Below are 15,650 nucleotides of genomic sequence, written 5' to 3'. Positions count from 1 at the left end.
GGTCAATATTTACTGAGCTGCATGTAGGAACACAGAGGGGAAGCAAACTTTGACCCCTGACCTGGAGGCGCAGGACGAACGGCTCCCTCTCTAACACACAGGTGTAATGCTTCATTTTGACCACAAGATGTCGACAGAGGTTCATGTAACTCAATTCAGAATCTAAATCTACGCTGCAAAAAATCTGAACAAAGACTTTTATTTAGCTTTTAATGCAAATATTTTATTACACCTAAAATAAGACCAAATAAACTTACAAGTAACTTTTCAGCAAAATCCAGGAGCTTAAATAAATAATTAATTCACTTATAACAAGACATTTTCCCATAAGTAAAATAATCTGCCAGTGAAAGTAGGACTTAAATATTAAAATATTTATCTGTTAAAACAAGTTTCTGCTGAAAAGTTACCTGTCAGTCACATATTTGCGCCAGAGTGTATGTTTACAAATAAGAAATATGACGTCAGCTCACAGCATCATGCATTAAACAACATCTACCAACAGGGGGCGACTCCTGCGTACATGGGTTTGAAACTGGGGTCTTATTTTATTATCGATCATTTTTTCTATATCAGGTTTAATATTTGGGATGATTATCTCAACACGGAACCAGAATCAAACACGGATCAGAACCACCAGAACAATCCGGAAGTTTTCAGGTATTCAATAAAATTCATCAGTAATTGTCTGAATAATTCATAAACGTAACACCAAATAATACTAAACTGATAAATGGAGGTCAGACTGTAACAATGTGACCCAAACATTCAACATCCGGGTTTAAAATCCAGAACAAACCCGAACCGACCCAGAACCAGTCGGTTCGGGTCTAGTCAAGACAGACTAGATTTAAACTTGTTTCTAAATCTTCTGCCCCCTGGTGGAGAAAAGTGGCCCATTCAGAGGATTCGGGTCTTTAAAAGAGGAGAAACGCAGATTTAGGTGTTTCTGGAGGAGGTTCCGGGTTTCTGGATGTTTCCTTCATCAGGAGGAGAAGAGCAGAAACCAGCAGCAGCTTCATCTTCCTCCTGGTGGGCGGATTTCTCCCGCTGCAGACTCTCTGCGCTGTCAGACCCGGACTGGGAACACTGGGAGTCATGGCGCATTCCTGCTTCTAACAGGCTGACCCGCAGAGAAGATGCTGCTGCTGCTGCTGGTTCTGCTGCTCAGCTGCAGCCCGGGCTTCCGGCTGCAGGAGGATCCGGATCCAGACTGGGGAGATTTTGACCTGGACCTGGTAAGAGGAGCTGCTGCAGCGCAGTGTGCAGCTCCGTGTTGAACTTCTCATTCTGCGTGTTTGTGTCTGCAGGAGCCGCGCAGAGTCCCGCGGCAGGTGAAAACCAATCTGCTAAAGGTAGGAAGTCACCGGCGCGTCTTTATGCGGCTTGTTCTGGAAAAACAAGCCAGAGTTCAGGAGGCTGTCAGAAAGTTTTGGGTTTAGTAAACTTCATGTTCCGCTCCTGATCGGTGACCCAGTTAGAGATCTCTGCGCTCTGGGCGTGACGCGCAGGAGATCCGCCAGGAGTTTCTGTAATGTTGGATCCGCTGCAGATTCCTGCTGCAGCGGATGAGGATGAATCATCCGGAGGAAAACCAGACGAGCCATAAACTCCCGTTATTCTCTCCCCGCTGATGTTATGGTTTATTATTCTGAAACATTTTCACAGCTAAAAATCAAAAAAGCGTTTTCCTCTGATACCCTGAAGGATAATCCAGTTCCAGTTCAGAGGTTCTTTAGAGCGGGTTCCCAAAGTGGGGGTCGGGACCCCGCTGGGGCCGTGAGGCGCCAAGTCGGGGTCTAAAGCTGATTCATAGATTCATCATGATGCGACTCCTGAGCTGTATGGAGAACCAAACTAGCAAAAAAACTTAGTGAGATAATTAAATGTGAATATGTTATAAAATAAATTAATATTCCATTAAATATCTAAATATAACTTTTGAAATTAAAACATAAATCCATTGAAAAATGCACATGATGATGTCACTCTGTATTTATTTACTAGATACATTTAGAGTGAAATAATTACAAGCCATGAAACATGGTGGTGGCAGCATCATGCTGTGGTACAGGCAGTGGTGGGAAGTAACGAAGTACAAGTACTTCGTTACTGTACTTAAGTACAATTTTCGTGTATCTGTACTTTACTAAAGTAGATTTAATAATGGAGACTTTCTACTTTTACTCCACTACATTTTACAGTAAGTATCTGTACTTTCTACTTCACTACATTTCTACAAAGTGTCGCGTTACTCGTTACATCCAAGTCGCGTTGCTCTTTTTGTCCGTTAAAATGTGAAGTTCAGGGATTTAAGATGGCGCCGTAAAATCCCAGCAATAACGTGACGTAGTGTCTGTTGTCACCCATCGGCTCCACCTTTACTCGCTGCGGAGCTCCAGACATGCGCAGTGGTTTCCTCTGAGCGGGAGAAGATGTCTGTCTAATGTCAGTTATATAATAGCTGCATAAATCATAGATATGGCGACATGTAAAATCAGCAGCGCTTCGCTTTCACAGACGGTGGGACTTCGTCCATCTTTTAGCGTCACTTGGAAGGAAAGCTTAAAGAAAGGTAAGATCTGTGGACGTGATGCTAGCTAAGCTAGCTGTACAGAGACACATGCTGCATCTGTGATGAAAAAAAGTTGTCACTCATGCGCTGAATTACTGTGTGGAGGTTTTGACTGAGGTGTTGCATATATGGGACAACGACATTCAGGAACGATCCAATTCTTCTGGACGGATCTTTACTAAGGTTGATGGGACTGAAGCCTCACTGAGAGCCGTTCTTTGTTCTTGTAATGTTCTGCATACACTGCAGTAGCTATTATTTTATTTCATTAAAAAATATATAGATTTATTTAATTGGCGAATAAATAAAACAAGAACACAGAGCATGCTCCTTGCTCTTTGTTTTCATCTCCTGTCATGGTGGCAGACGTTGCAGCAGGAGGGAGGATGAGAACCGTCACCTCCTCCTGCCTGGTTACTTCTTGCACCTTGGACAGTGTTCATAGTTCAGCGTTGTTTACCGTTAATGTTTAGCCTTAATTAATATGTTTAATGGTGCAGACAGTTGTGGTTTCTGACATGCGCAATATGGGCAGCCGCCCAGGGCGTTTTTTTTTAGGGATGGCAGGAGACCTCTGTGGATTGTTTAACAGAGATGAAAGCAAAACAGAATGAAGAAGAGTTTGGATTGATACTGGTTAAATTTATTTCAATATTTAATATCTAGTTTTTTATGGGAATGTGGATCTTCCAGATCAATTTGAGAAGCCATTTTGATAGGTGCACTTAATTTTATTGTGTCCTGTAGCGCGGGGCGCTGGTCTTGGTCTTGGGTTCAGTGGTCTAGAATACAACTCTGCTATGTGGCTCCTTGGTTGCATGTCCTCCCCCACCTTTCTGTTGGTTGTCTTTCAAAATAAAAGCCACTAATGGCAAAAAAGTGAAGTTCATGCTATGTTAGGACAGGAGACAAGATGTTTCCATCCCTAAAATTATGATGCATTTCTTTAACTTTTACTCAAGTAAGTCTTAATGTGGTACTTTTACTTTTACTAGAGTACATTTATGTCTGTGTATTTGTACTTTTACTGATGTACATGTTCTGAGTACTTTCTCCACCACTGGGTACAGAGAAGCAGACGCATGGAGCTAAAATCAGGAGGAAAACCTGCAGAAGTCCAGAGAATGGGGTCAAAGTTCACCTTCTACCCTGAACATGCAGCAGATTCAGTGGTTAGAATGGCCTAGTCAAAGTCTAGACCTGAATCCCACTGAGAATCAGTGCTAGATTTGAAACTGATGTCAGATGTTCTCTGGAGGAGATCCAGTCAGTAATGTTTTGACTACGCATACACTCCACACTTTTCAGATTATTTAAGTAAAAATGACAGAAACCATAAATCAGTTCCTTCACTTCTTTCTGCTGCTGTGACATAAAATCCCAACAAATGAATGAAACAAAAACTTTGTGACTTTGGTTCTGGATTTGGGCGTTGCCACATTTTTTTCACATTTTTCCTAATTTTGTCACATTTTCCTAATTTTGCCACATTTTGTTGTCACTTTTGTCTGTCAGGAGAACAAACCTCACATCCAGGAACTGTCCATCAAGACCAGCGTCATCTCGCGCTACGCCTTCACGGCGGTGTTCTGCTCCATGCTGAACCGACACAGCGCTGCAGCTGAAGCCGTCTTCCAGATCCAGATCCCGGCTGCGGCATACGTCTCCAACTTCACCATGTAAGGAGCTGCAGCCTCACCTGGAGCCGATCCAGACTGAAAACCTGACACCATAAGATCCCAACATTACCTGGGGGAGGGGGGGTGGATGGATGGATGGATGGATGGATGGATGGATGGTTTTTCTTATTTCTTTATAAACAGTTTTATTTCTTTTTCGTTTACAGTTCAGTTCATTTTAATGGAGACCATTTTGGGATCGTCTAGATTTACCATCTGAACTAAACCTGAATCCAGATCAGGAACCGGTTTATCTGAATCTGGTGGCTGCAGTCGGCCCTCCCGTCTCCGTTGCCATGGAGATTTCAGGCAGAAAGTTGAACATTTTCCTAACAGTTGAGACAAGCGCAGATCTGTCCATTCGTGTGCAGGAAACCTCTGAATACGTACTGACAGCATTTTCTGGCTCCTTTGTTGAAGAAAAACCCAGTTGAGCTCTGACAATAGTAGTGCTGAATTGTGTGGTGCTCTAAGGCTTGACCTTTGACCTCCTTGAACCAGGATTATCGGAGGGCGTGTCTACCAGAGCGAAGTCAGGCCGAAGGAAAAGGCGGCCAAACCGAGGAACGGCAGAGCCAGGAACCGAGAGTCGAGTGACACAAGGTAGGAAAACCCTTAGAGAGAGAGAGAGTGTGTGTGGCGACCTCTGACCCCAGCTGGAGAAAATGACATCATGTAATTTCCATGGAAACAGACAGAGGTTTGTTTAAATATGCTGCAGAGAAAAAAGATCCTCCAAATGTTTCTGGCTTTGCTTTGACCCAAACATCCAGAGGAGCTTCGAGTCCAACATGGCAGAAGGTCCATGTTGGAACCAGTAACCAGAACCAGTAACATCTAAACCAGAACCAGTAACACTTAAACCAGAACCAGTAACACCTAAACCAGAACCAGTAACATCTAAACCAGAACCAGTAACACCTAAACCAGAACCAGTAACAGCTGAACCAGAACCAGTAGCACTTAAACCAGAACCAGTAGCAGCTGAACCAGAACCAGTAACAGCTAAACCAGAACCAGTAACAGCTGAACCAGAACCAGTAGCAGCTGAACCAGAACCAGTAGCCGCTGAACCAGAACCAGTAACAGCTAAACCAGAACCAGTAACAGCTGAACCAGAACCAGTAGCACTTAAACCAGAACCAGTAACAGCTGAACCAGAACCAGTAGCACTTAAACCAGAACCAGTAACAGCTGAACCAGAACCAGTAGCACTTAAACCAGAACCAGTAACAGCTGAACCAGAACCAGTAGCAGCTAAACCAGAACCAGTAACAGCTGAACCAGAACCAGTAACACTTAAACCAGAACCAGTAGCACCTAAACCAGAACCAGTAACAGCTGAACCAGAACCAGTAGCACTTAAACCAGAACCAGTAACAGCTGAACCAGAACCAGTAGCAGCTGAACCAGAACCAGTAGCAGCTGAACCAGAACCAGTAGCAGCTGAACCAGAACCAGTAGCACGTGCGTCAGACTCTGGTGTGAGAATCTCGGGTTTCATCGATTCGTCTCCAGACGATCTTCTGTCCTTCAGCTTCATTGCTGGTTTGAGGCGGCGGATGAATCTCGGTTCTGATCGGTACCAGAAATGTTCGGTACCTTTTAGGAAGTTCTGATTCTGAATGTTTGCTGAAACATGCTGGCTAAAGAACTAAAACAGTCCCAGGCGTCCATCAGCGCCGGTTCTCGGTTCTGATCTTCATGCCAATGAGGGACTGTTGGAATATTCCGTCTTTATGTTTCATTGTGCAGCTCGGAGCCGGAGCTGTTCCGGACCACGGTTAGCATACCGGGCCGGAACCGGGCCGTCTTCCTGCTGATGTACGAGGAGCTTCTGCAGCGGCGGCTGGGAAGCTACGAGCTGGTCACCAGCCTCAGGCCTCTGCAGCTGGTCAGCCGCCTCAGCCTGGACGTCACCATCGTGGACCAGGCGCCCATCGTGGACCTGGAGGTTCTGCCGCTCCGCGGCGAAAAGATCACAGGTTAGAGTTCTGCTTTAAATCACATCAGGAGGCGAACAGAAGCTCAAAGTGCGGCTCACGCCAATGAGCAAACCGATTCCCCTCAGTCAACAACCCAGAGACTCTGGCTCCAGTCCAACCATCCCAGGGTTCTGGTTCTGATCCAGTTAATCTGTGACACACTTCCTGTCCCTGTGGTCCAGCCAAGTCCGAGGTTCCCATCACGACTGCAGTCACCAACGAAAACAACGTCTGGAAGGTCACCTTCAGCCCCAACATCGTCCAGCAGGCCAAGATCTCCACCAGCGGCGTCCTGGGAGACTTCGTGATCCGGTACGACGTCCAGCGGGACACGGGGATCGGAGACATCCAGGTGAGACGTCCTGCGTGTCCCTCACTGTCCTCCAGCCTCACGTTGTGCTTCAATGTTCGGATTGATTCTGATTCCAGGTTTTGAACGGACACTTCGTCCACTACTTCGCTCCCAAAGATCTGCCGGTTGTTCCCAAGAACGTCGTGTTTGTGATCGACAGCAGCGCCTCCATGCTGGGGAAGAAGATGAGGCAGGTAAAGCAGCGCTCTGATTGGATGACGGTTTGTACTGTCCACCTGGACAACTCCGCTGAGTTTGGTCTGAACTACTGAAAGCTTCTGGGCAAATCCAGCCACATCCAAACATCCATCCATCCATTTTCCTGCACCCTTGTCCCTCAGTGGGTCGGGAGGGTTGCTGGTGCCTCTCCAGCTAGTGTACCGGGCGAGAGGCGGGGTCACCTGGACAGGTCGCCAGTCTGTCGCAGGGCAACACAGAGACACAACCATGCACACACACACTCACACCTAGGGACAATTTGGAGAGGCCAATTAACCTGACAGTCATGTTTCTGGACTGTGGGAGGAAACCGGAGTACCTGGAGAAAACCCACCATGCGCAGGGAGAACATGGAGACTCCATGCAGAAAGACCGGGAATCGAACCCAGAACCTTCTTGCTGCAAGGCAACAGCTCTACCAACTGCGCCACTGTGCAGCCCTCACCTCCAAACATAACAGCTGAAATATTACATATCACCATATCAGTCAAGCCAAAGCCGTTTTTATCTCCTTATTTACATCAATCAGTCCCTCGAGTTTGTTACGCAAATTCAACAGATCACTAAAAAGTTTGGCTTTGAGCCATGCTGACTCCAACCTGCAGGGGGCAGTGTTTTTCACTTCTACCACCAACCGATGTGGCGAGTAACAAAACGTCACATTTGTCATCATTTTGCAAAGTTTCTTGCAAACATTTCTAAATTAGCTCCACAAGACTAACAATAAAATGTTTAAAAATCATAAACTTATGAGCATCAGTGTGAAAAGATGTTCGATATTGTTTAATTTTAGGAAGCTGAATTAGCCATTTATTGATATTTACTGGTGTATTCTGGTGGAACCGGCCGTAATGATCTCCAGCAGCAGATCTCAGGAGATTCAGCAGGTCCTGAGTGAAGTCGCCCCCCACCTTCTTCAAACCAGACAAAATGGGTGTCAATCAACTCCGCTACGTTTGTGCTGCTTTGGCTTTGAAGATATTAATGACAGTGTAAAGGTCAAAGGGTCAACCAGCCCCTCAACTTCTATGAAATCCAACTTTCTTTATATCTTTAAAATGATAGCGGCACAAACGAAAATTCTTGCTGCACAAACCAGCACAACGTTTGACACCAATTTTGTCAGATTTGAAGAAGGTGGGGGGCGACTTCACTCAGGACCTGCGCAGGCCGACAGCTTCCTCCAGAAACTCCAGAAACTTTCAGACATCTAGAGCCCAGGACATGAAAACTGGGGTTAAAGGTTGGAGACATGAACATCATTCAGTATTTAGCATCAAACTTTAGCAGAGTTCCAGTTTTATAGTAATTATCCAGATCTGCACAAACTCTCAGGAAATCCATCCATCCTGGGATTTCAGCAGATATGAAATCATCCTCAGCACTTTTTCCTTGTGAGTCGGAGGAACTGTGACTCTGCGCCGCCTCCTCCCTCACTGGACATCAGGAACGCAGCGCCGTGACCCTGCAGGCTCCGGCCTCACAAGCTACAGATGCAGACTAAAGCAAAGCGCACTGGAAAAGTACAGCAGAAGGTCACCGTCTCCGTGGCGACGGAGCTTTGTGGACAACAACACCCTCGACCCCTGACACCGTGATCCGCCCCCAGCCCGGCCGGAACAGAACAAGCGTGTTTTGATGCTTCACAATGGACGTCTTCAGCTGGGGTCAGCTTGTCATTTTAGGACCCCAGCCCCAAATTAACTCGCCCGCCCACAGAGGAGAGAGAGGACCGCCGAGGTTTTAATGGACTTCCTGGAAGCTTTTTAACCAGACGGCCATGTTTATGACTGCAGCTGCTCTCTCACGTGCTCAATGAGATGTCCTAGTCAAAGGAAGGGCCATAAAGCCTGTAAAAACTGGTGGGAATATTTTACCGCCCCATGATTTGATTCTGTCTGCTCTGGAAATCAGAACGACAAACGGAGACATGGAAGAGGTTTTAGAAGATGAGGGATGGTTTAAAACTTCTGCACAGACCAACCTGCAGCTTCCTGTGATTTTTACAGACAAAAGACGCTCTGTTCACCATCCTGAGGGACCTGAGACCTGCTGACCACTTCAACTTCATCAGCTTCTCCAACAGGGTCAAGGTTTGGCAGCCGGACGGTTTGGTGCCAGCGACGCCGCTGAACATCCGAGACGCCAAGAAGTTCATCTACACGCTGATTCCCAACGGCGGTGAGACCCAGCGACCTCTTCCCTGACCCTCAGCGCCGAGCTCAGCGGTTTGGAGGCCGGGTCCATTCAGATCTCATGCCTTAATGTTCGCTAGATCCAGCAGCAGCCGCCAGTTAAAGGTTTTTCCATCAAGCCTTGATTTTAGTTTGTTCCCCTCAGGCACAAACATCGACGGAGCCATCCAGACCGGATCTGCTCTGCTTCGGGATTACCTGTCGGACCCCGACACCGGGCCCAACAGCGTCTCCCTCATCATCTTTCTGACGGACGGCCGGCCTACGATCGGAGAGACTCAGTCCGCCTCCATCTTGGGAAACACTCGCTCCGCCGTGCAGGAAAAGTTCTGCATCTTCGCCATCGGGATCGGGAACGATGTGGACTACCGGCTGCTGGAGCTCATGGCTCTGGAGAACTGCGGGATGACGAGACGCATCAGCGAGGAAGCCGACGCCAGCGCTATGCTCAAAGGGTACCGCTTTCCGGCTTTCCTCTGAACAGGAAGTTTCAGCTGCTGTTCCTTTTCCCATCAGTAACTCCTTCCTGCTTCCTGTCTGGCTGAGAGTCTGTCCTGATGAACTTCATTACTTCCGTTTCCCTCCACATCGTTTCCACTCTGTGTTTAAACTCAAACAGTGGCAAAATGTTTAGAGAACAGGGTGAGTGTAGATTTGGCTTAAACTGGTCTGCAGCAGACTGATACTGGTTCTGAACCGGTCCAGTGTCTGGTCTGAACTGGGAGCAGAACGACTCTGGGTTAGTGTGACGGGGGTCAGCAATGGTGGAGCCATTCAGCGGCGGGTCAGTTTGGACGCTTGGCTGGTCAGATTCGGTCATGATGGGTTGTCATGGCAACAGGAAGAACTCTGTGAAGTCAGGCTTTGACCCAGAACGATTTTAATACAAGTTACTGCTAAAGAAGCTGGTTGTTGCTTTCAAGCATGGGAATGGAAAGTTTAGTGGAAGGAGAATCCATAATATGGCTTTCATGGTCATCTCTTTAGTTGGTCATCATGTTGATCTCTGAAGAGAAACTAACTGGTTAGATAAATGAGTAGGAAGCTGAAAGGTTGGGATGTGAATCAGCAAATATGTGAATTTAGTCAGTTTTTCCTCAAATATCAGAATTAAAGTGTTTTTTTTTCTCGCATGCAGGAACGTTAAACTGATGTAGTTTCCAGACATTGTGATCGTGTCTGTGTCCGTCCTCCCCGTCCGGCCGTCTCTCACCAGGCGCAGGCCGACAGCAGACCTGTAATCAGCTGCAGCAGCGGGCCGTCCTCTGATCAGCTGCTCGCAGACAGGCGTTGGTTCAGTCGCTCAGGAATGTGTGTGTGTGTGTGTGTGTGTGTGTGTGTGTGTGTGTGTGTGTGTGTGTGTGTGTGTGTGTGTGTGTGTGTGTGTGTGTGTGTGGGGTTAACGGACAGACTGATAACAGAGCCGCTGCGGCTTGAACAAACAGCTGCAGGTTTGCTGAGCTGACAGGACGCGCTCCTCCTCCATGTTCACATTCATGCTCTCATTGTGAGCGGCTTAGAGAGCCGGCAGGTTCCAGTCCGGATGGAGATGATCCGCTGATGATGGAAGCTGCAACCACACAAACATCCAGCCAGGACTAAAATAACCGCTTTGCTGCTGGTCCTTTAAAACGTCCAGCCTCTGAAATATGAAGGTTTTCATGAGACCATCAGCTGCCGAGTCTAAAGGCTTTAAAGGTTTATGTTTAATGGTTGCATGTCTGAACAGTGATGGGAAAACAGGCCCAACCAGGAGAGGTTCATGTTTAGAGTGACTCTGATTGGCTGAGCAGCTCGTCATGATGCCTCCTTCTCTGGACCGTGGCAGCCCAGACCGCCGGGTTCCCCTCATGGCGATCAGACATCCAACAGGTTCAGCTGTAGACGGTGTGACACTCAGATTTCACTCACCAACATTTAGATTTCAGGATTTCACATCTTTAGTCGTGAGTTCAGAGTGAACAAACATGGCCGACGAGGTAGAAGCACAGTGGATAGTTTGTTAATTTAGCAGAGAAAAAAATGACACTATTAAATGTTTGCCAGATTTTCTGCTGTTGGTTTTTTAAGCCCCCTCCATGTTTCCGTCACATCATTTTACCAGATCTGACCAAAGGGAGGCGCTCTTCCCAGTCCAAACCTGGCAGAGCTGAGCTGCTTCTGGACCTGGGATCCGTTTTTGTCAGATCTCCAGCCGGAAACCTTTAAAGTCCTTCTAGTTTCCAGAACCACTGAGAATGTTTGAACCCGGATGAACCAGGAGAACTGCTGACGCATCCTGGTTAAATTTTTGTTTCTTAAGCTCAGCAAGTTTTTACGTTTGTGACGGTAGGACAAATGGAGCCTCAACGTCCAGTTAGCTAATGGTTGCTGTGGAGACTCTACTGGTTGCTATGGTGACGTTTTACCTCCTTCACCACCTCTGTTCCTCTCCAGGTTCTACAGCGAGATCGGAACGCCGCTTCTGTCCGACATCCGGATCAACTACACCCAGAACTCGGTCGGCTACGTCACCCAGAGCCTCTTCACCAACTACTTCAACGGCTCGGAGATCGTGGTGGCCGGGAAGCTGACCGACCGCAGCGCCGAGTCGCTCCACGTCCAGGTCACCGCCAGCAACAACGACCGGCTCATCACCATGGAGACGGACGTGCCGCTGCGCCGCCTGCAGGCGGAGACGGAGAAACACGTGAAGGCGGCCACTGCGGCGGTGGGGTCAGGGGTCACGCAGGGGTGGGGGAGCTCCCTGGGTTCAGTGGCTGCAGACTTCGTGCAGCGTGTTTGGGGTTTCCTCAGCGTGAAGGAGGGGCTGCGGGCGCGGCTGCGCAGCCGCTCCGGCAGGGAGAGGGAGGAGCAAACCCAGCAGGCCACCAACCTGTCCCTCACCTTCCGCTTCCTCACCCCGCTCACCCACATGGTACTGGACCAGCCCCACCCCCCGACCCAGGCCTCCGTGGCCCCGCCCACACCTGGTGCCGCCTCACCGGCCAATGAGCTGCCAGCTGCAGACGACGAGCCGCCACCAAAGCCAGACGGGAACCTGGGCGGCCCGGTTTCCTCTCTGAGCAGCCGGACGGGTGAGGCGCCACACCAGACCCCTCAGACGGGTCCAGGTTCACCCAGCAGGAAGCTGGTGGCTCATCCATCCTCTCCTCCAGTTTGGTTCACTACAAACCAGGAAATAATGCTAAATTATTCAGGATTAACTGTTAACCTGCTGGAACACAGTCTGGTCTCTGGTCTCTGGTTTAGGCTTCACAACTCTGATTTAAAGGTCAAAGGTTTTCTAGGATCTTATTTAACCTGTGGGGTTCCTCAAGGTTTCATCTTTGGCTCTTTGTTATTTTCATTTTAAATTCATTTAGCAGAAATTATTCAGGTTTGATTATTGGATCTGCTTTAAAGCTGGTCTGTCTGCTGAACCAGAACGTTGTGCATTTGCTTCATTTGTAAAACTTTAACCGGATGGAGCTCTAAGTATTAATGTTCATGTATGAATTACTAGCGGCTAAATTTTTGACTAAACATTTTTAAAAATCCAACATAAACCATTTAGCAGACGAACATCATACATTAGTCCTTTTTCATCCCAGATTATTGTTTATAAATCATTATATCTTAAATTATTCGACACTTTTTGAATAAATTTTTCTCTGCAGGAAAAGCTGAGCCGGTCAGGAAATCCATCAGCATCTCCAAAACCTCAGGTGAGTCGTGGCGTTTCTCTCTGCCTCCAGGCCTGTTGGCTTTGATCAGCCTGCGTTCCTCTGAAAAGCTCTAATTGAAGCGCCAGCAGCAGCTCTGCGCTGTACTTAAGCAGCCGATCCTGGATGTTTGTGTTTTAGTAAAGAGAGGGGGCGTCGGGGGCAGAAACGGCCTAATGCCCCTGTCATTATTGTCGCTCTGTAATCTCATTTAGCTGCTTCCAAAGAGCTGCAGCAACTTTTAAATCATCCCAAAGACAAAACCCAAAAACAATCCAGACAGCAGAAACAGCAGGCTACAATATGAACACTGACATTTCTAAAATAACTGAAAACTAATGAGATTAAAAACAACAGGCCTCATCCACACAGCATCTGAAATATTAGAAATACTTACAGCCTAACCAGTTTTCTCTCATATCAGGGAGACAGTCTTAACCAAAAAGAAAACCTGAAATGAATGTGAATGTGTTCAGTGATCCCTCATTCCTGGTTGTGCTGCTCTCTCTCGCTCTCTCTCAGCGGACGGCGACCCTCACTTCGTGGTGGAGTTCCCTCTCAGCAAGCTAACGGTTTGCTTCAACATCAACGGGGAGCCTGGAGACGTCCTGCGTCTGGTTTCTGACCACCAGTACTCTGGTGAGCCTCAGGGCTGATCTCAGTCTCTGACTCTTTCTCAGGTTTCCTCCAGCAGATCATCAGCCTGGCGGGCCACCAGGCTTCAGCCCCGCCCCCACAGGGCCAGCAGCATCTGCTTCCAGGCACACAGTCACATTTTATAGCATCACAAAGTTATTATGTCACTTCAGCTGTTATAAAATGACTTATAACAAATAAGATTTAAAAGAAATTTGACTTTGTAATATAAGGCCTTGAAATTGGGTCTCTGTCTCTTTAAGAAGCTCCTGCTGTTTCTGAAGCTCCGCCTCCAGGAAGTCATCCAACATGGTTCCTCTATTAACCCTTCAGTGTTTCTACCAGCGTTGCTCTGAGCAGCAGCTCCTGATGAGCTCAGCCTGCTAATTTGCTAATTGCTTCTGGCTAGTCTGAAGGAGTTGAGTGGTGGAGGAGCTGAGAGGGGGCGGAGCTGTGCCTCGAAGGCGGGGCTAGGTCCACCCAGGCCTTGCAGCTGAATGGTTGCCATGGAGATTAAATGATTTATCAAACATAAATCAGAGCAAAATTCCAAGATTGTTTTACATGATGAAAAGTTAAAGAAGTATAAATCTATTTTACATGACACCGCCCCTTTAAGCCGCAGCCTGAGATGACAGAGACGTTCCCAACCTCAGGTGGGATTAGTTGACGGTTCTTTGACTTTTCCAGGTGTGACGGTGAACGGCCGGCTGGTCGGCGCTCCGGCGCCCCCTGGCAGCCATAAGAAGCAGCGGACGTACTTCAGCAGCGTCGCCGTGGTGATGGATCGGCCGCACCGGGCCTACATCGAAGTGACCCCCACAAAGGTCATCCTGGATGGGCGGGACCGCATCGTCCTGCCCTGCCACGCCACCACAGCCGTGGACAGCGACCGGCTGTCTGTCGCCGTGGTGGGCGGGGCCAATGTGACGGTGACAGTGGGAGGAAACATCAGCTTCGTCATCCTGCTGCACCGGTACAAAAACCCCAGTCCCTACCAGAGAGACCACCTGGGGTTCTACATCGGCAACAGCGCCGGGCTTTCACCGCGCTGCCACGGGCTGCTGGGTACGTCCCAACAAGCTGCCGCCTGATTGGCTGCTGCCGGAAACAGGAGTCAGCCAATCACAGAGCAGCTACATTCAGACATGAAGAGGGGCTGAGGTCCAAACCGAGTTTCAGACGGTTGGAGGACAGAAGACGTGTCCAAACCTTTTACACAAACTACTGGCAGTAGTTTATGCATTTCTGCATTACAGGAGAAATGCAGAAAGATTTTATTTTTGATGTTTTTTTAAGTTTTACCTTCATTGAAGATCCAAAACATAAGAAAGGTTTTGAACTATTGGATACATTTTTATCATTCATGATTTGTGTTCAGGGGCCAAACAAAATTATTTGAAGGGCCACAAATGGCCCACTGGCCACACCTTGCTAACGGCTGATGCTAACGGCTCATTGCTGCTGCTATTGAAACCGAATCGTTTTAGTTTCAGACGCAGACAAACTGCAGAAGCAGGAAGTGAACCTGACTGTTTCTTCCTGACTCCAGGTCAGTTCCTGCATGAGGAAGTGGGCGTGACGCCGCTTCCCGCGCTTCCCGCGCCGGGAGATGCGGGAGTCTTGAATCCGTCCGCTTTCCTGAAGGTGAAGGAGCGGTCGGTACCGGTGGTTCGGAAGAGCAGGCGGATCTACGACGGGAAGCAGAGCGTGGACTGCTGGTTTGCTCGGAACAACGCAGAGAAGCTGATCGACGGCCGGTACGAGGATTACGTCACGGCTCACCTGTTCGACACCGGAAACACCAACAACGCATGAACACCATCGTTATTATCATTAATTATTATAATTATGATTTAACTAAGCTTCCAAATATACCTTAATGACGTCATGTTTGTACCTGTACGTTTTATTTTCTACTATTTCTAATTAAATGAAATGTTTTATGATGTTTAATATTTTCCATGTTGAGGTGAATAAAACCTTTAAACTAGTTTTAGACTCATTTGTTAAATTTCTCTCAGGTGTAACAGCTGTTTGCTACCTGGGCTCATTAACCTGCAGCTGCACCGCAGGCCCCGCCCACACAGGTGCACCGCAGGCCCCGCCCACACAGGTGCACCGCAGGCCCCGCCCACACAGGTGCACCGCAGGCCCCGCACACTCAGGTGTGCTGCAGGCCCCGCCCACTCAGGTGCACCGCAGGCCCCGCCCACACAGGTGCACCGCAGGCCCCGCCCACACAGGTGCACCGCAGGCCCCGCACACTCAGGTGTGCTGCAGGCCCCGCCCACTCAGGTGTCGG

The 15,650-nt window shown here is 48.2% G+C and overlaps 1 protein-coding gene across 1 annotated transcript; it reads left to right on the top strand.

Annotated features, from left to right (window-relative positions):
• The first annotated feature begins 831 nt into the window (after nt 1–831).
• On the top strand, nt 832–15,339 carry itih5 (inter-alpha-trypsin inhibitor heavy chain 5). The gene is made up of 14 exons (XM_008401630.3): nt 832–1,238; nt 1,311–1,355; nt 4,091–4,254; nt 4,756–4,857; nt 6,010–6,239; nt 6,422–6,591; nt 6,669–6,785; nt 8,820–8,991; nt 9,151–9,460; nt 11,442–12,082; nt 12,665–12,712; nt 13,232–13,348; nt 14,036–14,413; nt 14,898–15,339. Exons 1-14 carry the CDS (start codon nt 1,140–1,142, stop codon nt 15,161–15,163), a joined length of 2,859 nt encoding a protein of 952 aa, XP_008399852.2. The 5' UTR covers nt 832–1,139; the 3' UTR covers nt 15,164–15,339.
• The last annotated feature ends 311 nt before the right edge of the window (nt 15,340–15,650 follow it).

Source organism: Poecilia reticulata, chromosome 23 (assembly GCF_904066995.2).
Source record: "Poecilia reticulata chromosome 23, P_reticulata-male-v2, whole genome shotgun sequence".
NCBI classification, from domain to species: Eukaryota; Metazoa; Chordata; class Actinopteri; order Cyprinodontiformes; family Poeciliidae; genus Poecilia; species Poecilia reticulata.
Note: the sequence above shows the minus strand (reverse complement) of the source record. Positions and strands in the feature narration are given on the sequence as shown.